Below are 26,525 nucleotides of genomic sequence, written 5' to 3'. Positions count from 1 at the left end.
CTTTTTATAATACAAAACCTAATGATCGTAGAGATCAAGGTACGCATCCTTATACAACTACTTTTAGAATTTTAAGCAATTTCTTATATTCTCTCTTTTTTTCAATTTACTAATTTGAGTATCATAATAGTTGTTATAGGCGCTAAACACCTCACGTTTTCTTTCTTGTAGGGTGATCAATCACAACACGATTTCGTTTTAACTACATAAGCTACTATGAATAAAATAAATGTAAGTATACATAAAAGTAATAACACTCCATAATAATTTATTATTCTAAATTTTTTAAAAATAAATAATCACTAAAACTCCACATAAAAAAAATTTAAGTGCAACTACCTATCACTTTATAATTGATGATGTATATATAAATATAAATATATATTGACGTATTTTAAAAGGAAGTAATTAATGGATTGAAAGGTGGAGCTAAATTTCTATTTTTATATTTGATTTTTGCGGTTATTCTTAAATCTAATTTATCTAAATATTTTTGTCCACCTCTATTTTAATAAAATAATAAATTACTTAAAAAACTAAGTAATTTTTTAAAACATTTAAAAAAACATCTTACTCATTTGTAATTAAAAAAATAAATTATTTATTCCACAAATTAATTTATATTCATCTAAATATTAGATATCTATTTTAAATATTAAAAATAAGAAATTTGTTATAATTTGAAAATAAAAAAATATTGATTATCATTTTTACTTTTCAAATATACATATAATTTTATGGATCCTGTTATCATCCATTTTCAATTTCTTTTATTTTTTTATTCAAACACATTTTAAATTGAGTCAATAAATTTAATATTTGATAAATGTTTATCATTTTTATAAATTGAAAGAAAATTTTTTTAAAAATAATAATAAACATATCGATAATAATAAATTTATCTGATTTCATTATCTACTATCATCTTTTAACAACAATAATTTTTTATAAACAAAATCCTAAAATAAACCTTTAATTATTATCTCCCCCATTAAAGGATAAAAGGTTAATCTTTAATATGGTTGGAAAGATAGAATAGTCTTTAAAATTTTATTTTAAAATTTATATAATAAAATATATTTTTTTTGAAATTTAATTTAATTATAAAAATTTATTTTTAATTTACGATTCAGCAGGGAGTATAATAAAAATAAAAAATAAAGTAGAAAAATATAAAATTTTTTCTTATGAAAATATAAACTATTTATAATGAAAAAATTCGTCGTTTTAAATTATTATAAAAATTTTAAAATAATATAATAAAATTATATAAAATTATAATAATTATATTTAATATTAAATTTAAATATGAAATCTACTACAAATAAAAATTTCATAAAAAAAATTTTATAAAATGAAATAATTGTATTTAAAATTTAAAAATATTTGAGAAATAAAAAATAAATATTTATTGATAAATTAAAATATTTTAAAATCTAAATTATTTTTATAACATATTCCAAATTTGTCTTCACAGCATCAAAAATCATTTTCGTAAGGGCTATTCACATTTTCTCCATCTTTTTTTAAATGGCTTCGACTTTTTACAACTTGGTGCTAAATTTTAAAATTTTTATTTTAATTTAAAGCAAAGTTTAATTTAATGAATTATACTCTTTGATTTTTTAAAGCAAAATATTTTTAAATTTTCAAAATTAAAAGGTACTCTTTGATTTCCCTTAAAATTAGTGTCGCCACTCCTTACATTTTCCATTTCTTTGAGAATTTGCCTTGAGGCTTCAAATGCTCTTGCGGCAGTGGTAATTCCTCCAAGTACAATACTCTAAACTAGATTAATTTGGACCTGCAAAAGGGATCACAACAGCAGGTTCGTTGGCTAATGAAATTACAAAGACCATGAACTTACAACCTTGTACAATTGCTGAATGGACACACATGGAAATTCATCAAGGAAAAATGCAGATAAATTTAATTTTTGCAAAAATGGCCCCCAAAAAAAAAAGAAAAAAAAGAAAAAGAAAACTAGCATCATCAGCCTCCTCCAAGGGAAGTCGTCCACATGGTACTTATTTCATGTTTACTTGAAGAAGAAGAAGAAGCTGCATCAGCAATACCTTCTCTTTCAAAAAAGGCTGGCTGCTTAGGTGTCGAAAACGTTGCAGTTTCACCACTGAGCATAGTTAAAACATTTGACATGGTAGGCCGATCAGCTGGATCTTCTTGAATGCATAACAATGCGATACATAGGCATTTCAAGAACTCATTACTCTTACAACTTTCACTTATTGTCTTGTCCATGAAATCCAATGCCTTCTGTTCTTTCCACAATCTCCATGCCTGGAAATTTCAGACTTCGTTAGCACCAAGTATTAAACAAGTACAGACAAATGAGCCAGAAAAATTAGTACAACTTACATAACTCAGAAGGTTCTCGCCTTGTTCAAGCCTAAATACTCCGGTACTCCTCCTTCCACTCAAGATTTCAAGCACAACTACTCCAAAACTAAAAGCATCTGATTTGACTGAGAATATCCCATCTAGTGCATACTCTGGGGACATATAGCCACTGCATTTTGACAATTATGAAGAGAATTCTCATATAAAGTTCTGCAGTGATATACAAATAATCAACCTTTGAGGGTTGTGTTTGATATTTTATACTGCATGAGGTAAACTTACTAAGTTCCGACTACTCTGTTTGTGTTTCCCTCTGTTTGTTTTCCTTCAAATATCCTCGCCAAGCCAAAATCTGAAATCTTGGGGTTCATTTCTGCATCTAGTAAGATGTTGCTTGTTTTCAAATCCCTATGAATAATCCTCAGCCGAGAATCTTGGTGTAGATAAACAAGTCCTCGAGCAACTCCCATAATGATGTTGAAACGCACCTCCCAATTCAGAAGGATGGCAAGTTCTGCATCTGGGATTTTTTCATGCACAAAAATAAAGGGAAATAGAGATTCTTACAACATAGTTTACATGAATAGATATTGAGTTTGTCTTGAAATGAGAACGAGGAACTCCTTTTGAGACTTACCGAATAAAAAAGAATCTAAACTTTTGTTGGGCATGTATTCATAGAGTAAAATCTTTTCATTTCTATGAATGCAATAGCCCAAAAGTTTTACAAGGTTCCGATGTTGAAGTCTTGCAATCAGCACGACCTCATTTTTAAATTCTTCTAACCCCTGTACTGAAACACTTGAAAGTCTCTTTATAGCAATTTCCTGACCTCCTGGAAATATACCCTAGAACCGAAGTGCTTTTACTGTTAATGCATGCCCATTATAGTAAATTTGTTGGTTGCACTGCAATCACAATTATAATGTAATCTATGCATTCTTGTAATAAAGTTATTGTTAATGTAATCTATACATTCTTGTACTAAGGTTATTGTCTATCTTTAATATTTACATTATTTTTAATTAAATAGGAGGTGATAAATCTTATAGTATTAATATACGTGCATTTACAGCCGTAAATTGTGGCCTGATATATTTTAATTATAATTATAAGTCAATAGTAACAATTTAAAAATTTTTATATTTATTTCAGCAATAAATAAAAAGTGGGGCTAAAATTATAATTTTATTAAATATAAAATAAATTTTTTATTAAAATATATTATTATAAAGGCAACAATTTTACAAACCCTATGAAATTAGCGTTCTAAAATGCAATAGCCTCTATCAAAAAATCTAACTAAGATTTAAACTTGAAATCTCTTAACTTGAGTTCAATACAATACCAATGAGCTAAAATTTATTAATTTTATCTAAAGGAATTATATTATTATAAATATAAGATTCACACTGCATGCATTAAACTTAGAGACTTAGAGTCTCCATATGTTCGTTGTAAATGTACGTGTATAATTTATATACTACCATATTTTAGAGTTTATTTAACAGTATTCTAACAATAATTATAATATTATTTTTAAAATTATAAAAAAAAAGATTTTTCACGGCACATAATAATATATTTTAATAAATAATTTATTTTATATTTAATAAAATTTTAATTTTTAATTTTTTTGTGTGAAAAAATAAGTAAATAATTATTGTATCGGTGAAAATAAATGTAACTATTCATTTATGGCTATAATTTAAGTATATAAAGTAATAATGATTTAGATTCATTTTTATAATTGTAATAGATGCTTGTTATATCAAGTTTTTTCTTTAATTACTTGTATTAAGTTTATTAAACTGACTTAGGAGGATTATGTAAATTAAATGTATCTATGAAAACACTCTGGGTGTGTAATCCTTCAACTTGTAATAGTAATTTATCTCATTATAAGAGAGGTTAATTAAGTAATTTTGATAAAAATAGCATTAAGTGAATTTGTTTCTTGTAAAATTTTAATAATTTTATTGAGATTTACTTTTAATTCAAAATTAATTATCATAAGAATTCAAGAAAATTGAATTTTTATATAAATAGTTTTACTAAACACAAAAAATTTAAAAAAAAAATTATTTATTTTTAAAATTTTTTTAAAATTAGCTATTCCAAGTAAGGGTTTAATGAAGGTTCAAAATGGATTTTTAATGTGTTCTTGTTTTTGAACCCAACATTTACAGGTTATTAAGCCAAAAGCCAAACAAAAACCTTCAATGGATAATCTGAAAATTACCTTGTACACAGGCCCAAAGCCCCCTCTTCCAAGCTTGTTTGCCTCTGAGAAATTATCTGTAGCAGCTAAAATGCTGTCTAAATTGAAGAAAGGCACATCTATGCCCTTCTTGTCCTCTTCTTTAAATTCTTCTGAGCCTATCAAGTCTTTGACTCGTTTCTCAGTTCCATACAACAGTACTGCATCTCTTCCAATCTTTTCTGTTTCTGAATTCAAGAATGTGACCGTTAGATTTAAAATTAACATGTGATACTAATATCTAGGCATGACAAAGTTCACAAGAAATAATAAATCAGAGCAATTGGGTTTTCAATATGATAATTATTAACTCAATTGATAGGCATTTTATAGCCTTTACATAAACTGATAGAACGAAGAATAAGCTAAAGAAATAATACAGCAGAAGAATAAAACTAAGAATAAGATCTCCTAACTTCTAGCAACAGCAAAGATTTTCCTCCTGCTGAATAGGTCTTTTATTGACTAAAACTATCAACAATCCCTCCCTTGAACAAATTTCTTCTGTAAGCAAAAATTAGTTCAAAGTAGAATATGTACTCATGCCCAAACCTTCTTTCAATTTTTGAAACGCACCTAACTTTAGAGGCTTAGTCATTATATCTGCTAGCTGGTCTTGGGTCCCACAAAATTTCATATCAATAATCCCTTCTTTGACTAAATCTCTAAGAAAGTGAAACCGTACTCTTATGTGCTTTGACCTTCCATGTAGAACAGGATTTCTTGACAGCTTGATTGTTGAAATATTGTCGCACATTAGAACTGTAGCTTTATCTTGAGCTTGACTTATATCTTCCAGCACTCTCCTCATCCACATAGCCTGACAGGCACACGCAGCAGCTGCTACAAATTCAGCTTCTGTGGTTGACAAAGTTACTATTGGTTGCTTTCGTGATGACCATGCCACAGCACCTCCGCTTAACAGGAACACATAACCAGATGTGCTTTTGCTATCAACCATATCACCACAAACATAAGATCAGGTCTGGTAGCTGTGAGATACATCAGACTACCCACCATCTGTTTGAATTGTGTTGCATCAGTTTTTTCTCCTCCTTCATCTCTACTGATTTGTTGTCCGGGAACAATTGGATTTCTTACTGGATTATAATCTTCCATTCCAAATCGTTGTAATACTTCACCAGCATATTTCCTTTGACAAATAAATATCCCATCAGTTCTCTGGATAATTTCGATGCCAAGGAAAAATTTCATTAGACCCAAATCCGTCATATCGAACTCCTTTTCCATGGAGTATTTGAACTCTGTGAGTAGCTTTTCATCATCACCTGTGTATAGTAAGTCATCCACATAAATACTCACAATCAAGATTTTTCCTTTGCTTCTTTTCACAAACAGAGTTTGTTCATTGGAACTGTTTGTGAAACCTTCCTTTAAAAAATAAGTTTCTATGCGGCTAAACCAGGCTCTGGGTGCCTGTTTTAACCCATAGAGCGCCTTCTTCAATTTGTAAACCATTTGTTCACACCCCTTTTTTTCGTACCCCTTCGGCTGTTCAACATAAATGTCTTCTTCCAATTCTCCATGTAAAAAAGCTGATTTTACATCTAATTGATGTAATTTCCAGCCTTTTTGTGCTGCCAGAGCTATAATCATTCGAACTGTATCCATTCTGGCCACTGGTGCGAATACTTCAGTGTAATCAATTCCATACTGCTGTGTGTATCCTCTAACGACAAGCCTTGCTTTATATTTGTCGATCTCACCTTGCTCATTCAATTTTGTTTTGAAGATCCACTTCACACCAACTGTTTTTGCTCCTGCTGGTAATTCCATCAAACACCAAGTGTGATTCTTTTCGATGGATCTTATTTCATCATCCATGGCCAGACGCCATTTTTCCTCTGTCACTGCTTCCTCATAGCTTGTTGGGTCTGAAATTACAAGATTGGCCATTAAATTTGCTTCATCTTCTTCGGACAGTCCTTCACCTGAAACAAAATCTGTTAGGTGTGTGGGGGGACGCCTAACTCTGCCCTCCCTTGCTGCAAGTCCTCTTCCCTCCCCTGCTGCAAGGCCGTCTTCACCATCTGGACTGGTGTCAAGTGGTGCTTGTTGATCAGGTTCAGCAATAGTCTCCTCCTCTTCTCTTTCAGTAAGACTGATGTTATCACCCCATTCTAATTCAATTTGATGGCCGTCATGTTGGCTTTTGCTCCAATCCCATGACTGATTCTCGTCAAATATCACATCTCGACTAAGAATAATTCTGTTATTTATAGGATCAAACATTCGATATCCTTTGGATTTGTTGCTAAATCCAAAAAATACGCAGCTCATACTCTTGTCCTCCAATTTTGTCCGCCTTGAGTCTGGTACATGAGCATATCCTATGCAGCCAAAAACTCGAAAATAATCCACAGTAGGTTTCTTTCCGCTCCATGCTTCTTCTGGGGTCATATCTTGGACAGCCACTGTAGGTGATCTATTTAAGAGATGAAATGTCCACTGAACTGCTTCTGGCCAGTAAATCTTTGGTATGTTCTTTTCAGTCAACATGGCTCTTACTAAATTCATGACTGTGCGATTCTTTCGCTCGGCTACTCCATTTTGTTGTGGGGTATAAGCCGTGGTTAATTGTCTCTTCACCCCTTGTTGCTTACAGTAGTCATTGAATTCAGTGGAGTTGAATTCTCCACCCCTGTCTGTTCTCAAACATTTGATTGGCAAACCAGTTTCCTTTTCCACAAGAACTTTAAAACATTTAAAATGATAAAAAGTTTCTGATTTGTCAACCAAAAAATAACACCATGCTTTTCGGGAAAAATCGTCTATGAAGCATAAGATATACCTCTTGTGACTGCTTGATGCTGGTGTGATGGGGCCACAAAGATCAGCATGAACCAGGTCTAACTTGTCAGAAGCTCTCCACTTACTTTTCTTTGGAAATGGAATGCGTTGCTGCTTACCCTTCATACATGCCTCACATATGGAGTTTGGCTCAGTAATTTTAGGCAATCCAATTACCATGTTTTTGTTATTCAATGTCTGTAGCCCTTTGTAGCTTAGATGTCCGTAGCGGTGATGCCATAGAATTGAATCATCCGGATTGCCAATTTGAAGACACTTCTCAGAGTCGGAAACAGCAGGTGTGCTACCAAGCAAAATGAACATTCGGTTTGCACTCATAACTGATTCGGCCATTTTTCCTTTCAAAGGATGATAGAGACTGCATTTTCCTTCGTTAAATAAGATTGCCACACCTTTCTCTTGTAGCTGCCCTACACTCAATAAATTATTTGTCAGCTCTGGAACAAAATAAACATCACGAATAGTGTAGCATACCCCTTCCAGACACACTTTCACCTCTCCTTTGCCAGTAACCTGCATTCTAGAATTGTTTCCGAGCTTGACTGAATGAAGAAAAGTTGTGTCTAAGCTCGAAAAGATCTCCTGATTGCCACACATATGATTCGAGCATGCAGAATCCACAAACCAAGCATTACTTCTGTTAGTCTGATGGAGGTCCACATATGCCATGAGCATTAACTCATCCTCCTCATCAAGGTCGGCATAATTTGCTTCTTTTAACTGAGGACATTCATATTGAAAATGTCCTAAACCATGACATTTGTAACATTCAACAGTGGCTTTGTTGAATACTGCTCTTCCTCGACCACGCCCCCTCCCTCTGCTGGGGCCTCTTCCTCTGCTAGTTGATGACCGTCCTTCAATATTGAGCACCTGTTCGTCATCCTCCTTCCGAATCCGCTTAAACTTTTGTTCATGAACTACTAGAGTACTCTGCAGCTCATCAACTGTCATAGTTTCAGTGTCGTTAGACTCTTCAATAGACACACAAACATATGTAAATTTATCCGTGAGAGTACGCAAAATCTTTTCAACGATTTTGGTATCTGTCATCACCTCACCATTACTCCTCATTTGATTTGCTACAGTCATAACTCTAGCAAAATACTCTGTAATGGTCTCATCTCTCTTCATCTCAAGAACTTCAAACTCTCTTCGCAAGGCATTAAGAAGAGATTTCTTGACTTTGGTATTGCCTCCAAACTTCTGCTTCAAAGAATCCCACACTATTTTTGCTGTACGACGATCGAGGATCTGCTCGAATACAGTTCTGTCAATAGCTTGAAATAGGTAGTGTTTCACTTGATAATCCTTGGTCCTAGCATCATCAAGTTGTGCCTGCTGTGTTTCTGACAACCTGGTTGCTATCGGTGGTTCCTCAAAACCATTTTCGATTAAGCTCCATAGACCTTTAGCTCGAAGAAGGTTTTCCATGAGCTCACTCCAGTGATCATAGTGACCATCAAAGTGAGGGATCTTTGTTAGTGTCTTATCATCACTCATCTTGCTGTGTTTGATCACTCAAAAACTGTTTCTCAGGGCCAGTAGGGCTCTGATACCAATTGACAAAGTTCACAAGAAATAATAAATCAGAGCAATTGGGTTTTCAATATGATAATTATTAACTCAATTGATAGGCATTTTATAGCCTTTACATAAACTGATAGAACGAAGAATAAGCTAAAGAAATAATACAGCAGAAGAATAAAACTAAGAATAAGATCTCCTAACTTCTAGCAACAGCAAAGATTTTCCTCCTGCTGAATAGGTCTTTTATTGACTAAAACTATCAACAAGGCAAAGCCCCAAAATTTCAAATTCTGACAAAATACACAAGATTTTTCTAGTTACCTTGTCTTTTTTTCATCCTTCCCTTCCTTATGTATATGTAAGCAATGGCACTTGCAAGAACTATGAGACTCGCAATAGTTATTCCAATGATAAAAAACAACTTTGTCTTTCTTTTTGAAGATCCAATAATTGGCGTAGGATAGGTTCTGTCTTCTACTGTAAGAAAGAGGAATATCTTTTAATATTACAATCAAATTATACGTTCAATCCAGATAAATGTGTGCATACTGATGAAAATCAAGTAGATGGAAAATTCATTTCTGTGGATGTTTCAAGAATAAAAGAAGATTCTCACCAATAGTACAATTCAGCGCTGAGCCATCCCATCGAAAGTTTGCATGACAAAGGCACCTTCTCATACCCTCTGCAGTCACATTGCATGTTGAATAAGGCCAATCCTTGCAGTCAGCCGAAGAATTGCAGCTTGGCTCTGGCGGTGTATCCCAACTGATCTTTATTTCATCTATACCTTCTGATGAAATTTTATTACCGGCATTGTCCACCTCATTACTACAGTTGATTTTATATGGTAATGATGGGTCAAGCTCCAGAACTGCACTATTTCTAGCGTAGCAACTACGTGCTTCTATGGCTTGGATGACAAATGTTCTCGTATTTGGATTGACGCTTGTGACATTATAGGTTCCAGTACTTGCCTTAAACTTAAGCTCTCCTGTGGAGTTGTCGCAGTAGAAATTCAAGTACATGGGATCACCACAATTTGATCCAGTACTTAAAGGATAAGGAATCAAGCTGGTGCCACAAGGTTCACAATTTCTACCTGTTGATTCTGAAAAAGTTGAACTACATAGGATCACCACAATTTTAATCAAGTTATTATATATTATTTATTATTTTACACTTTTCCATTATTTTCGTTCTCAGAGAAACTCACACAAATTAAAAAGAACAGGACAAGAAAACAAGTACCTATATCGGACCTTGCTACACGGACAAAGAGTTCATGACCATTAGGGTATTCCTCCTGTAGATTCCTAAGATCCTCTGTCCAAATCCAACAAGTGGAGTTACTAAATGTAGGGCTCCTGGGAAAACTATTTTTGTCTTGGGTATATGAATAAGCCTTGCATAGGCATTTGCTGAGACATTCCTCTCTGCATTCTGTCTCATTCTTAAATTCAGATTTTGATTTTGTGTCGCTCACTTTCATCATCGTCAAGTTCAAGAAGATGTCATTCTTCTCACATGATGTTGAAGTTCTGGTGCATCCACCAGAAAAGTCTCCGTCTTTCCAATCCTCTGGATATAGAGGCTTGAAACCTGGCAAACATTTACAGGCAATATTGTTATTGTTATTGCAGCTGGCAAACCTCCCACAAGCTTCAAGAGCACTGCATCTGTCTTTTGGCTCCGACCACTCTAACGACCAATTGTTCTGGTTATCTAAGCTCCAGTATTGTAACTGTCCAGTAAAATTCATCACAATCCTTGTCTTGTTATAATAACTGTTGGGAATATGTTTTGATCCAAAAGGCCAGATTTTTTTGTCGAAGTTTGATAAAAGGTATGCTACTTTTATATCTAGTTCTGCTCTAAAGAATTCACCAGATACACCACTTCCCCAATAAGGAATGGAACCATTCCGAATAATAAACTGGTCCTTATCTTCTTGACTGAACTTGAATTTTCCAGGTGATGGATCAAGTTCACTAATCCATGAAGTCAACCTGATTTCCTTGTCCATCTTCATACCTGAAAGAAATGTATCAGTTGGGTTCTTAAAGCTCTGCCATATGGTCACTGACCGATTACTGAAGACCAAGTTCCCAGAATCCAAAAGCGTAGCTACCCAGTAATATCTTGGTGATGGTGGTCCAAGATCTGTTGACCAAACAACTTTTCCAGATTCATCTAATACATTTAGGTTTCCATCATCTACAGCAAAACGTCCACCAGTGTCAGGAAGTGGGTGGTTTCGGTTGGCAACCCATATGACTGTTCTTGGATTTAATCCATAGTACCATATCCCTAAATACCTTTTGTTATCAACGCTTCCAGCAGGAGTAAAGAATCCCAGTTCAAATTCTTCTCCAGCGGAAACAAGAGTTTCACCATCGTTAAGCGGATTGTGTACTGAGATGTTCTGCCTGGCGAAGGAATTTAAAAGGGAAGAACAAAATATAAACACACAAGAGAACAAGATGGTATTTAGTAACATTGGACTGTAAATCATCTTTGGAGAGTCATCTGATGAACACAAGATTACATTGCAGCTAATCATACAAGAAAAACTTGCAGACTTCTCCTCAGGTCGTTGTTTTTTAGTGTAAATGGTATCCAGCGCAATAGTGGGAAGCATACAAGGCACTAACGACACACCTTAAGGTTTTGTGTTTAATAATGCTACCTGCATTTGGAACTTCTTACACGGATGTGACATCTCAATTGATAAATCACCAAAAGATGATGGACCCCTACTAGAAAAACATGTTGGGTCTCAATAGAAAATATAATTTCTTAATTTCTTATAGGTTGGATGTATATAGGCTTTGAAGAACCTAAGAATTTTCCACTTGCATTATTATAGCTTCATGTCTGTATAGAATGATTTGAGTATTCAAACCTGCTGCGAAAAACTCATTCATAACCGAAGGAAATGGGTGTGGTAGACCCATGAGTCTGCCACGATCCGTGACTTTTCTCATTCATTTACTAAATAAATAAATATAAAACAATAAAATTATTGGACTTACGTGAAACTTTAATGTCGCAGCTACATGTCCTGTCACTGGCCTTGTTTCGCAATTAATTTTCTAAGGATAAGTTGCTGTCAAAAGAAAAATTAAAGAACAAAAGAAAAAAAAAAGGTATCATACACAGTAAGTAATGAAGAATTGGTGTTGGCTTTTTGTGGCATTCTGATTAGGAACTTTGCAGGTCGGGTTTTTGCAGATATTCAGTCCAATCGAAATCAATTAGCGGGGAGATTATTAGGATTATTTCACATTCCATAGAATGGACAATCTCTCTTTAATTATAGCCTTCCAATATGTAAATAATTGTAATCAATACTTTTGATTGGGTTTCCTTATACTCATATAATCTGTAAATACCTTATTCATCATTATATGGCATCAGAGTGATAGTGCCCAACAAATGGGACTTATAGTGGAGGTAAGTTTAACTTGAAAATATCAAGTTCACCTTTATTTTTTTATCCTTGTTTTATAGTGACCCGTCTCTGTCACTCAGATCCATACATTCGGACGTACCTATCTCTGTCAAGCGGCCATTTAATCCCCCAATGTGCATGCTGATAGGGCTGCGAGGTAACTGGACCTGCTCTCCTACCTCCTATTACGTCATTGGACTGGACTCTCTTATGGTAAACTCAAGTATAGGGTCAATCCGATCTGTCACTTAGACCCATACGGCGCGCATGCTGATACGCCTGCGAGGTAACTGGACCTCTCCTACCTCCCATCACATCATTCTTTGGGCTCTCTTCTAGTAGACCCAAGTATAGGGTCAGTCCGACTTGCTTTAGTCACGGATTGAAGGGCGTGATATTAGATCGGTCTACTCTAAGGAGTCCAATAGGTTTTGAGTCTATATTCTTTTCCAGGATCGGTCTCACCCCGGATGTGAGAAGGCCGGCAATTATTAGCATCCATGGCCGAAGGAGACCAAATTGTCAACTCATTCTCTCCCAACACCACTGCACCTACCTCTTGTACTATAATATCTCTCCTACTAGACTTAAGCTCTAACCTACAACTGATTTCCATAAACGTTGTTGCCCAAGCTACTCTAAAAACTCAATCCAACCAATTATTTTTCCTAGCTCACTCCTATCTTCTGAATGAGTCAAATCCAAGGCTTGATAGTAATGCGCACTTACCATTAGACCACAAAACTTCTTAAACAAAGAACAATGGACAAACCAATCGTGGATCTTAGTAAGGTTTACCCAAATTTTGGGTCTCCAGGAAAGAGAAAGGTGCACAAAACTCGTCGTATCTCTTTTAGGCCTTTTTGTGGCCTATGACAGCGGCATTGTCAGAAGCAACAAATGTTACACCAACGCTCCTTGAATAATTTACCTAACCAACATGAAAACTCATTTACCGTCTATAGCAATAATTTACCACATTTAAAAGAAAATAAATAACATGTTAAATTCATAAATCTTATTCTAGATCTAAATATTTAGAAAAGCGAAAAAAAGAACATTAAAAAAAATATCTGAATATTGAATATAACTTTTGTCTACTTTGAACTGCACCCAATTGTAAACATATTTATGGAGGGAAAATCTATTAGGATAACCGAAGTGTGATTGACTGGCTTGTACAGCTTAGCTAGTTTGATAGCTCCCTCTCTTTTGTATATAAACTACAACGTCTTTCAATGAGAAATCACTATTTTCCTTACATTTTCAAGTTTGTTAAGTTTGTGTTATTTCTTTTTAACACCAGTGACTACCTATACCTCTATTATAGAATGCATATCGAGTCTACATAATTCTTAGTGCCCCTATTTAAGCTAAAAATGTAAATAAAAATGTTGGAATTGATGAGATTTTCTCATTGAGAGAATATTTAATGTAATGGTTTAGTTTTAAAGAAGTGGATTTCCTTATTTTCAGTTGAATTTAGCTTTCTTGTTTGACTTGTATTAGGTGACATTGTTAATTTTTTTATGATTTTTCCTTTGTCTTGTAAGAGAAAGAGAGTGAGAGTATTTTGCGTAGAAAGTTGCTGGAAAGATGAAAGAAAAAGAAAAAAAAAAATTAGTTATTTTTCTCTCTACCCTTTTCACTCTTTGGTTGTGTTATTTTGAATTTTTGGTGATAGGCTTGTTAAAGTTAAATTTATAGCTTTTGATTTTTGATTTTGTTGCTACAAATTTGATGTTTTTATGCTGATATCATATGCTCTATTTTCTCTGGGTTTGATGTTTCTTTGCTTTTAGTTGGCTATTTTTTATTTTAACTGGCTATTTTTCATTATAAATCCAACAATAATATCAGCTTGTTTTAATTTTTTAACATGATATTAAAATTTCTTTTAATTTTAATATAGTATAAGAGTCCAAATGATCTTTGCGTGTCTTATTTTTAAAAAGTTTGTAATTTTGTTTATTTTTCATGAAAGTTGTTATTTTTTTGTATTTTCAAGTTTAAACAAGCTATGAGATCTTGGATTTAATTTCTTTATTTATGAAATTTTCTAAAACTTACGAGGAGATTGATATGTTCATAAACTATAAACACTTGTTTGAAAAGTCCGACAAGTCTATAAACTGTAGAGCTAAAGATTGACATGTCTCTAAACTATAAAATTCTTGTTTGAAGGGACCAATGACAGATCTATTTAGGAGCCAAGCCATGGCCCCTGAACGTTTTTTAAGATTTTATAGGGATATTTATGTAATTTTTATTAATTCTAGATAAATTGAAGGAAACTTATCATTCAGTCCCTAATTCTTTTAAAAATTTTATTAATTTATCCTATTCGAAAATTATTCAATTAAAATGTTTTTGTATTTTATAAAATAAATTTTTTGTCTTTATAATTTATTAACATGTCTTGAAATTTGTTCATATATTTTTAATTATATGTATTATTTAGTCCCTATACATTTAAATATTTGTACTATTTATTCTCTTTGATCTCTAATTACTAATTACTGAAAGGTTATTTAACACCTCCTTCACCATTTCTTTCTCCAGGATCAATATCCTTTGAAAGTGCCCCAAGCAAAGAGAAAAATAATAAGATACTGATCAGAAAATTCTGAAGAAAATTATTTTGAGTGGAATATGGGTAGGGTACATGCATTTAGAGAAGTACCACTACTCATTTCAATATATGGATTTGAGTACTATAGTTGAAGATAGTAGTTGATGTAGTTCACAGGTTGATGAGCTTTCAGAACTCAAAAGATCCAGTGTGAATTCCAGCACTTTAAATCTGTCAAGATATGCAAAAGATGTAATTAATTAACTAATATGTAAAATTTAATACACTATTGAAAGTGAAACAGATTCTTTAGAGGATATTCAAGAAAGAGGGAAACCTATTTAAGGGAAAATTTCAAATCCATTAGTATCAACCCCTCTTGAAAACCAAGAAACAATCATCAGACCTGAAAGGAAAAGGATCATTAACAAAGTCAATAACTTGTTGCTGTATTTAAGCAAAAGGGTTTTTAAATTTTAAGGCATCTGATTAGAGACAGATAAGATTGGAAAGCATAGAAATTATGAATGCAGTTTATTATTTATCAAGTAGAATCATTCTATTCTCCAAAAGGCCTCACCTTCTGCTAGCTTGCACAGATTCCTTTTTTTTCTTTTAGCCCCACTTGAAAGCATGCAGAGAAAGAGAATTTACGTGTAGATTCAGCAAGCAGAAAGTTTCATTTACCTTAAAATTTTAGTTCTTCGTGTCGTAAGTAAAGGGCAATATGGCTGATCAGATGTTCCTTGTAACAAGAGGGTCATAATCATATGCTTCACCTGCTTTTACAAATCTACCTGATGATCTGAGATCCAATAGAATAGGGTTGTACAAGGGTTTTGGTATTGAAGAATAAGGCTTGGTCCATCTCTCTAGAGGGGTATCCCTTTTATCCTTTCTTTCTGCTTGCTGGTGACGTACAACAGCTCTCCTTTGATTGGGCCACGCGTCTCTGCCATACAGATATGGGCGTACGAGGATATCAGGCGCCTGCTCCATGCGTAACAACCTCTGATTCTCCCCCGTGCGTACGCTCGAGCGGATCTGCCAGGCTGTATGACGAGTCTCATTCGGGGTTCTGGACTGGGCCGAGAACTGGGCTGGACGCTGAACCCAGGAGGAGAAGGAATCCGTGGGGAAGGTTATACGGGCTGGGCCGATCTCGATTAGGAAGAATCTGGTGGAGTCCGGCCTCAGGGGTCTGATGATCTGGGCTTGTTTTGAGAGGGCGTGCGGGCCTTCCTTTCGTGGACCGTGGCCGTAATCTAGGCCCAGGATTGGGGATAGGGAAATCCAGCGGTCATCAATTGCCCCTTCACCTTCTTGGCAGTTATTGTTCTGACTGCCGAGGGGGTGAATATCGAGAACCATTATGACCACGTCTGTTTGTGTATAGATGCCTTCATAACTCCCTTTCATCTTTTTGTCATTCCTCATTTCTTGAATCCTATCTGCCTTTTTTCCCTTCTGGCCTTTCCTTACCTCTCAGATACTCTGCTCTTCTTTACTTTCCTGTCATTATCGCTTGGACTTGCTTCTTTTTTCCTTTTCCATTAATATCTTTTAAAGATCCTGACATCGTGGGCTTAGAGTCTAGAGTTACTTTGCGCTAAGACTTCAGATTTTGAGTATATATCAGTGTTGACTCCTCTTCACTTCTAGGGCCTTTGTCGGAGAAAGGGAGTCTTTCCTTCCAGCGAGATTCTCCTGTTTCCTTGGTTATGAGCTCGGATGTCTATGTATGGCGAACTGACTCGGGTTATGATTTTTTTTTTTTTTTTTGCTGAGAGCTCGGCTCTTCACTCTTTACGTAGGCTTTTACACCTATGGCTTGTGATGCTTCGTATATCCCTGGGTATCTTCCAGGTTATTTGCTGCCTAGGCCTCTTTGTAAGCTGAGCTTAGCGTCAGGGATCACTTTTTAAGTTCAGTATCTTTTGGCCATAGTGCTCCGAGCTCCTTCGGGAGATCGGAGTTTGGCCTTTCTTTGATGCCTTTGGACGCATCTTTTTGTGAGGTCGGAACTGTATTTTTAAGAATTGTCCCGGCATATGATATGGGGATTTTTTGCTTAGAGATGGTCTTAAGGCCTTCTCCAGCTGTTTTTTACTTTGTTTTCCCGGGAGTTCTTAGGGGATCCCGGTCTTCTTTGTGTTTCCGGGACGACCTCGGGGACTCGCCGGCTGTTTTTGCTCCAGGAGATCTTACGTGATCCTGGTCATTTTTGTATTTCCGGGATGACCTCGGGGCCTCGCCGGCTGTTTTTGCTCCAGGAGATCTTACGGGATCCTGGTCATTTTTGTATTTCCGGGATGACCTCGAGGCCTCGCCGGTTGCTTTTGCTCCAGGAGATCTTAAGGGATCCTGGTCATTTTGTATTTTCGGGATGACCTCGGGGCCTCGCCGGTTGCTTTTGCTCCAGGAGATCTTAAGGGATCCTGGTCATTTTGTATTTCCGGGATGACCTCAGGGCCTCGCCGGTTACTTTTGCTCCAGGAGATCTTAAGGGATCCTGGTCATTTTGTATTTCCGGGATGACCTCGGGGCCTCGCCGGTTGCTTTTGTTCCAGGAGATCTTACGGGATTCTGGTCATTTTTGTAATTCCGGGATGACCTCGGGGCCTCGCCGGTTGCTTTTGTTCCAGAAGATCTTACGGGATCCTGGTCATTTTTGTAATTCCGGGATGACCTCGGGGCCTCGCCGGCTGCTTTTGCTCCAGGAGATCTTATAGGATCCTGGTTATTTTTGTTCCGGGGTGACCTCGGGGCCCCGCCGGCTGTTTGTGCTCTCAATTTGGTTTGCGGTGTCAGGAAATCTAGGGGATCCTGTACACCTACCTTTTTTTTTCTTTTTTTCATGGAGGAATATTATTCATGATAATAAAGATAATCTCATTGTGTAAATAACTTGTTTCTTCCATATTTATCAGAATACAATGTTTTTCTTTACAACTATATCAAGGGAAATACCTCTTGAGGTGTTGAATATTCCAAGCGTGGGGCTCCTGGTTCCCTTGCATATCTTCAATCCGGTATACTCCTGGCCGGACTACTTTTGTTACCTTGAACGGGCCCTCCCAGATTGGTGCTAGCTTACTAGCTGCCGCCCTTTTTCCTGTGGCTTCCAGGTTTCTTAAAGCCAGGTCTCCCACTTTCAAGCTTCTTTCTCTGACCTTTTGGTTGTAATATCGTGCTGCCCGTTGTTGATAGGCGGCAGTTCGGATTTGAGCTTCTTCCCTGATTTCCTCAAGGGCATCCAGGTTGCTTCTTAGCTTGTCATCGTTAGTGCTCTTGCTAGCAAATTGGACTCGATGAGTAGGAATCTGCAATTCAACTGGGACTACGGCCTCTGTACCATAGGCGAGTGCAAAGGGCGTTTCTTTGGTGGGTGCTCTAGGAGTGGTTCGGAGTGCCCACAGGATGCTGTTGAGTTCTTCTGCCCAATTTGTCTTTGCCCCATCTAGTCGCTTTTTTAATCCTTGTAGGATGGCTCTGTTGGTGACCTCTGTTTGGCCGTTAGTTTGAGGATGAGCCACAGAGGAGAATTTATGCCAGATCCCCATGTTCGTTGTGAAAGCTCTGAAGGTGCTGCAATCAAACTGTCTGCCATTATCTGAAATAAGCACTCTGGGTACACCAAATCTGCAGATGATATGCCCCCACACAAAATCTATCATTTTTCGAGCTGTGATTATGGCTATTGCTTCCGCCTCTGGCCATTTTGAGAAGTACTCTACAGCCACCACTACAAATTTCCTCTGCCCCGTAGTTTTGGGGAAAGGTCTCAGGATGTCAATTCCCCACTGCGAGAAAGGCCATGGACTGGATATGTTGGCTTGAGGAGTGGCTGGAGTTTTGATGGCATTGGCAAATCTCTGGCATACGTCGCACATTCGGACGAACTCTTCTGCTTCTTTTTTAACAGTGGGCCAATAGTACCCTTACCTGAATATTTTATTAGCTAATGTCCCTCTCCCTCGTGGGCTCCGCACATGCCTCTATGTATTTCTTCCATCACCTTCGTAGCCTCTTCCGAGCTCACGCATCGGAGCCATGGACTAGACTTTCCTTTTCTGTACAGGGTCCCCCTTATCGCTTGGTAGTTAGCGGCACGAGCTGCTATCTTTTTGGCTTCATTTTTATCCTCGGGGAGTTTACCTTTCTCCAGGTATTCTAAGTAAGGGGTCATCCAAGTCGGGTTCTGTTCCACCTGCAATATCGTGTTAGTTCTATTAAAAGCAGGTGTATGGACATGTTGTATGTACACTTCATGGGGAAGCTGTTCCAATTCTTCTTTGGATAATCGGCTAAGCAGATCTGCTTCCTCATTTTCCTCTCGGGGTATTCGTTGAAACCTGATGGTTACTCCTCGACTTGTGAGCTCGGCTTCTAAAGTTTTTACTTTAGCCAGGTAACTCTGCATAAGGGGGTCTCTAGCCTGATACATCCCTGTTACTTGGTTGATCACCAGCTGAGAGTCGCTGTTTATCTCGAGATCGGTTACTCCCACTTCCAGTGCCACCAACATCCCATTTATCAGGGCTTCATATTCTGCCACATTATTCGAGGCTTTGAACTCTAGACGTAAGGCGTAACATACCTTAAAATCCTCTGGCCCCTTAAGCATTATTCCGGCGCCACTGCCCTCAGTGCCTGATGCTCCGTCTACATACAACTTCCAGTTAAATTCTGGATGAGGCTCCCCCTCACATTCCTGTCCTGCTATCCCTGAGGATGATCCTCCCTGCTCCTCGTTGAATGAGCACTCTGCTATGAAGTCAGCCAAAGCTTGAGATTTTATAGTTGTCCTGGGTCGATATTCTAGACAGTAAGGGCTGATCTCTACGGACCAAGCCAACATCCGACCTGAAGTTTCCGGCCTGCGTAGAATCTTCTTTAAGGGTTGGTCTGTCATCACAACTCCTTGGTGGCCTTCCAAATAAACTTTGAATTTCCGGACTGCTAGCAATAGGGCGTAAGCCATTCTTTCAATGTTCGAATATCTGACCTCGGTATCTCTGAGTACCTTGCTGACGTAAAAAACGGGTTTCTGCTCCCCTTCTTCCACCCTTATCAACACTGCGCTGACTGCTTGTTCTGAAGCTGCCAAATATATCAGGAGTTCCTCCCCTTCCATAGGACTACTGAGCACGTGGGGCGAGCTGAGATATCCCTTAAGCTCTGCGAAAGCTTTTTGGCAGTCTTCTGTCCATTCAAAGTTTGGCACCTTCCTCAATTTTTTGAAAAATGGTAAGCATTTTTCTGCTATCCTCGACATGAATCGGTTGAGTGCTACTACTCTTCCGATTAGTCTTTGGACGTCCCTTACGCAGGTCGGCTCTGGCATTTTCAATATGGCTTCCACCTTCTCCGGGTTAGGCTCGATGCCTTTTCCGCTCACCATGAATCCCAAGAATTTTCCTCCTCTAATACAGAAAGCATATTTTGCTGGATTCAACTTCATTCTGTACTGGTTTAATACCCCGAATACCTCCCTCAAGTCCGCCATGTGCTGCTGGAAATTTGGGCTTTTGACCACCATATCATCTACATAAACTTCTACATTCCTGCCAATCTGATTTTTGAAGATTTTATTCATCAATCTTTGGTAAGTTGCCCCGGCATTCCTCAATCCGAATGGCATAGCTCTGTAGCAATAAGTCCCATCTTCAGTTATAAACGAGGTCTTTTCCTCATCCGACCTTTCCATTGGGATTTGATGATAACCAGACATAGTATCTAAAGAAGACATATAATCGAAACCGGCCGTAGAGTCGACCATTTTATTAATATCAGGAAGTGGATAACAATCTTTAGGGCAGGCCTTATTTAGGTCAGTAAAATCTATGCACATCCTATATTTGCCATTGGCTTTTTTGACTAATACAGGATTTGCTAGCCATTGCGGGTACATAACTTCCCTAATAAAGCCTGCCTCCTCGAGTTTCTGCACCTCCTCCCTGGTGGCCTGCTGCTTTTCTCTTCCTACTACTCTCTTCTTCTGCTTTACTGGCTTGGCCTCGGGGAGTACATTCAGTTTGTGTGTCATGACCTTAGGGTCATTTCAGGCATGTCGGAGGGCTTCCAGGCGAAACTAGACGCATGACCTCGGATCAGGGCCATGACTTCAGCTTTTTGTTCTTCAGTGAGGCCGGCGTTGAGACTGAAGACTTTTTCTGTCTCTGCTTCTGACAAAGGGAAGATCTCCAGCTCCCCCACCGGTTCTGTCCTGGCTTCTGTTTTCTCATCCCGAACCTCTAGAACTTCCGAGTCAAGAGCTTTTTCAGTGGAGCTTGGTTCTGCTACTGTGGCTAAGTATACTGCTCTTGCCTCTTCCTGGCTGCCCCGGACTATTCCCACTCCTTTTTTTGTTGGAAATTTAAGTGCCAAATACCTGATACTGGTGACAGCTTCGAAATTGAACAGCGCAGGCCTCCCCAAGATCACATTATAACTTAACGGAAGTTTGACCACTAAAAATACCTCGTGGTGAGTACGAGTTCTGGGTGCTTCACCTAAGGTGAGAGCCAGCTTCACCTTCCCTTCCACGAGCACCGGTACTCCTCCGATCCCCTTGATTGGTGCCTGGTCTCGGACCAACTGTTCTTCTGGAATTCCCATCTGCTGAAAAACCCGGTATGGTAGCAAGTTGACTTTACTCCCGTCATCCACTAAGACCTTCTTTACCCGATAATTGTGTATGACGAGCGCGTCGTCATGGGGCATCTGAATACCCTGAGCATCTTCTGAAGAGAAGGTGATGGTCATGGGAGAGTGGTCAACGATTTGCATGACCTCAGTACTGCTGCTCTCTCCCTCCCGATTTCTCTTCTTCCCTCGGCGGCCCATCCGACCTCCCGTTCCTCCAACAATCATGTTGATGGTCCCACTGGATCCATCATTCACTGGTCCCGTTCCTGTTCTCCTCGGCACCTGAACCGCCGGGCAGGATTGAGGCCTTTGTCCCTCTGATTTCTTCACAAAGTTCTTTAGGTGTCCCCTCTTTATCAACCTCTCGATCTCTGCTATCAACTGGAAGCAGTTGTTGGTATCGTGGCCATGCGTCCGATGATATTGACAATACTTGTCAGGATTCCGTTGGTCTGCTTCCGACTTCATAGGTTTGGGCCACTGGAGGAATTCCTTATCTTGGACAGCCATGAGCACCTCGGCTCTGGACGCATTTAATGGAGTTGGCTTCTCAGGGACCCAAGGGGGAGGCAATCTTGACTCAGGGACCCGTGGAGGGGGAGGCCTTTGATCCCTTCGCTCCCAGGCCTGCTTGTACGGCTCGGGTCTCTTGCTGTGTTTCTTTTCATGTTTCTCCGGCCTCCTTTCTTCTGAGGCTTTTTCTTTTCCTGTCATCCTTTTGGCAAACCGGCTTGTTACTAAGGCGTCGTCCTGCCTTATATACTTCTCCGCTCTCTGCATCAATTCGGCTAGGGAGGTCGGAGGCTTCCTGCTTAAGGAACCGAAGAACTCGGCAGAGGTCGTTCCCTTTTGCATTGCCTCTACCGCCCTCCCTTCATCGAGATCGGGAATCTGCAGGGCCTCCGTATTAAAACGAGCAACATACTCTCTGAGTGATTCACCCTCTCTCTGTCTTACTGTCTCCAAGTAGCTCGTCTTCCTCTCTGCTGGCACCCCAGCTATGAATCGACTGATGAAGCGAATGGCTAGGTCTCCGAAACTTCTGATACTTCCGACCTGAAGGCTGTTGAACCACGCCCGCGCTGGCCCGGAGAGCGTCGTTGGAAATACTTTACACATTAAGGCATCTGACAGAGTTTGCAACTCCATGAAGGTCTTATAGTTCATGACGTGCTCCCTCGGGTTACCAGTTCCATCATAAGCCGCCATTGATGGCATCATAAACTTCTTAGGGACAGTCTCTTGCTGCACCCACTTTGAGAAAGGGGAAGAAGTAGGCAAAGAGGTTTGGCTTTGGTCTTTCTTACCTAGCTCGGCTAGGAGCTGTTCTCTCAATTTCTTCAACTTTTGGTCCACCTTCTCGTCTTCTGGGCTGGGTTTTTTCTCCAGGTGGTATTCCTCCTCCTCTACTTCAGTTCCCGTCCACCCGGTTATTTCGGCGGAATAGTTATCCACCTCCTCATTTTCTATCATCTCTCTCACCCTCCTCGCATGGATTCGGGCCTCCGGTCCTTCCTCTTCGCCGGCTTTTCTTCCTCTTTCCTCAGTATCGCGGCTGCTGGTTTGAAGACGGTCAGGTGCAGGTCGGGGGTCATTGGTCTGAGGTTCCTCTACAACCGGGAGTGTATTTACTGGGGTGTTGAGGCCTCTCTGTTGCATTATCTGCCCCAACCAGTGGGCGGTATTCTGTAACTGGAAAGCCATGTTTTGAAGATCTTGGTTAGACAAGGTAACAGCGGGAGTATTCCCTGCCAAACTTGGCGAGGGATTAAGAGGAACAGGTGTTTGGTTGTTTAATGTCGTAGGACTAGAAAAGGAGAATTGTTGCCCCTCTTAGGCAGAGCTTAGGTCCTTTGGGACGTTAAGGTTACTTTATTGGTGATTAGCCATCGTGGATCTCAGTGGGTTTTGTTAAGAGTGAAAACTCCGGTGATGAAAAGATCTCCGTCGTTTCCCACAGACGGCGCCAATTGATGATCTGAGATCCAATAGAATAGGGTTTTACAAGGGTTTTGGTATTGAAGAATAAGGCTTGGTCCATCTCTCTAGAGGGGTATCCCTTTTATCCTTTCTTTCTGCTTGCTGGTGACGTACAACGGCTCTCCTTTGATTGGGCCACGCGTCTCTGCCATACAGATATGGGCGTACGAGGATATCAGGCGCCTGCTCCATGCGTAACAACCTCTGATTCTCCCCCGTGCGTACGCTCGAGCGGATCTGCCAGGCTGTATGACGAGTCTCATTCGAGGTTCTGGACTGGGCCGAGAACTAGGCTGGACGCTGAACCCAGGAGGAAAAGGAATCCGTGGGGAAGATTATACGGGCTGGGCCAATCTCGATTAGGAAGAATCTGGTGGAGTCCGGCCTCAGGGGTCTGATGATCTGGGCTTGTTTTAAGAGGGCGTGCGGGCCTTCCTTTCGTGGGCCATGGTCGTAATCTAGGCCCAGGATTGGGGATAGGGAAATCCAGCGGTCATCACTACCTTTAACACGTTTTCTAGTATCAGCCATGGCTTTACGAGAGGCATATATAATTTGCTTACCGAATCTGCAAATATCACCAATTTTGAAAAATCTGTCAGAACCCACAAGTTGGAAAGCCTCTGGAAATGCATGCATTAACCTGAAATGTGATTGGAGTTAGAAACAAAGATATATATTCGTGTCTTCTTCTTTTCTTTGTATCTCATCTTAGCTTTGTCCTTTGCTTGTGGACAGCTTGTCTCCAAATTCAATTTCCATGGTGATTCGCTGGCCAAAAATACTGGTGATAATCCACAATCTTGATAATCAGCAGCACTGCTCTCACCAGTGATATTGGATAGTGAAAGAGATATGCTCGAGTGAATTTGTCCACTGGCAGTTGGAAATCCAAGTTTAATTCTTCTGTTGCAACTCGAGTTCATATACAAGCAACTAGTACTACCATACATTGCGTGTATCATACTTGTTGAATAGGTAACTTGTGGCGAATGGAATGTGATGCAGTCCTGCTATCCTGATGAGGTTACCTGAAAAAATAAACAAGTTAAAAACTTAAGAACGGAGTGTTTATCATTACAAGAAAAAGTTGATAAAAATAGATAGATGAACAAAAGTGCACGATCAAATTAAAGTACGTATCATGACTAACTAATGTATTTTTTCAAATAGATATATATATATATATATATTAAATGATTTACTGCATTTTTAATTTTTAATATGAAATAAATTTACCATATCTTATATGTGTTAAATGCAGTATTACGAAAAAATACCCACATTTAGAAAAAATAATTGTCTCAAACATGAGTTTGAGTTTTTTTATTTTATTTCACCTTAGTTGAATAAAAAAACTCAATACGAGAATGAATTCATTACGAAGCGAGCCCGTGGAGACGATTGATTTATGCACTGAAAGAAACTATTTTCATAACTCAAACCCACGACATCTAATTATAATATGTTGCTATAATATAAAAATTAAATAATAATAATCCAACAAAATGAATTGTAGAACAATATAAAACCAGAGATTCAAATAAAGAAATGAGAATTCAGAATTTTAAATTAAAGCAAACCTCTATGGTATTGTCAACACGGCCAGTGTCAGATTCTGTAACTGATAAATTTTTCTCCATTAAAATGCAATCCTTTTCATTATCCCCTAGCTGGTATCTGGATTTAACTTGAAGGCATTCAAATATATCATCACCATTCTCAAAATTCAATGCAACATCATCCATATTACCTTCACATAAATCTTCACCATCTTGAATTTTAAGATCTTTAAAATTGGAGCAACCGGTCTGAAGTAATAGACAATAAGAAATTTGAATAGGGCAATGTTTATTTGAGTAATACAATTGGAAAAATTCGAATGAAATATTAATTTTTCCTTTGACATGTTTGGGTTTTCAGACAAGAAAGAAAGAGAATTCGGATCCTGTGGGATGACATTAGGAGTCCCCATCCAAGGTTCTAATTCATTCAACTTGCTAGTTACCAATCCAAAGGAGCTTTCATTATGATTGTTCTTCAAATAACTAATAATGGAATCCTCATTTCCTTGTAGAGAGGGAAGCGACGTCGTTCCCAATCCTTCAGGATCATACCTAGTCGTTGTACTAGGAGAAGCATCAAGAACAAAAGACCAAATCCTAGAAAATTCAGCTAAAGAAGGTCGACCGGTATAAGAAGACAATACTTGTAGACGGTGGCCGGAGCTTGAACAACCATTTGTACTATTCGAATCACAGGTTTGACAAATAGACAACTTGTCGTCTAAACACAGGAGAATTGCCGACTGGGAATTGCACTTATTACATAGAAGTGAACGATAATGCCTTCGAGATAAACAGTTTGCAGAATGTACAAATCCATCACAGTTCAAACACAGCCTTGTAGAGTCTGATTTATAATAAACTACTGCCCTTACAACCCCACAAAACTCACACAACGGTTCCATATTTACCTTCCACACTTCTCGGAGTAAGATCCAAGCCTAGAACTGAGCATTATTGTTAGCCTTACTTCTCTCACAATGGAAATCCTTCAACCCCGTTAAAAAAAGTCACAAAAGGTAGAAAGAAAAAGAAAAAAGAAAGAAATTGTTAACTAAAACTATGAATGATTGATGGAAAATGTTAAGATTTGATTACAAAATCATAAGTGTTTAGTCTCTGATTTAATTCCTGATATTATGTTATTGTTAGTAGTGGCAAATAAAATCATATCTACTGTAGATTAATTGCAGATTTTTAAGCCATTTAGTTATGTTTAGTTTACTTTGTAATGCCTATAAAAGGCTTTGTTTTCTTTTCTTTTATTTTGCAGGAATTGTGGGAGCTAGTTGAGACCGGGTACAACGACTCAGATGATGAGAA

The 26,525-nt window shown here is 38.1% G+C and overlaps 1 protein-coding gene and 1 pseudogene across 2 annotated transcripts; both read right to left on the bottom strand.

Annotated features, from left to right (window-relative positions):
- Positions 1-1,764: 1,764 nt before the first annotated feature.
- LOC110630543 (G-type lectin S-receptor-like serine/threonine-protein kinase At4g03230) lies at positions 1,765-11,636 on the bottom strand. 2 transcript variants are annotated; one of them, XM_021778078.2, is made up of 8 exons: positions 10,232-11,636; positions 9,597-10,091; positions 9,302-9,457; positions 4,601-4,806; positions 2,996-3,206; positions 2,641-2,878; positions 2,377-2,527; positions 1,765-2,298 (listed from the first exon to the last, which is right to left on the bottom strand). In XM_021778078.2, the coding sequence occupies exons 1-8, from the start codon at positions 11,619-11,621 to the stop codon at positions 1,993-1,995; spliced, it is 3,153 nt and encodes a 1,050-aa protein (XP_021633770.1). In that variant the 5' UTR covers positions 11,622-11,636; the 3' UTR covers positions 1,765-1,992. The 2 variants fall into 2 exon arrangements, with proteins under 2 accessions (XP_021633770.1, XP_021633771.1); XM_021778079.2 differs by having other exon boundaries at positions 9,302-9,454.
- A 4,063-nt stretch (positions 11,637-15,699) lies between these two features.
- Positions 15,700-26,277, bottom strand: LOC110608092 (annotated as a pseudogene).
- Positions 26,278-26,525: the final 248 nt, after the last annotated feature.

Source organism: Manihot esculenta, chromosome 13 (genome assembly GCF_001659605.2).
Source record: "Manihot esculenta cultivar AM560-2 chromosome 13, M.esculenta_v8, whole genome shotgun sequence".
Lineage (NCBI taxonomy): Eukaryota > Viridiplantae > Streptophyta > Magnoliopsida > Malpighiales > Euphorbiaceae > Manihot > Manihot esculenta.
Note: the sequence above shows the minus strand (reverse complement) of the source record. Positions and strands in the feature narration are given on the sequence as shown.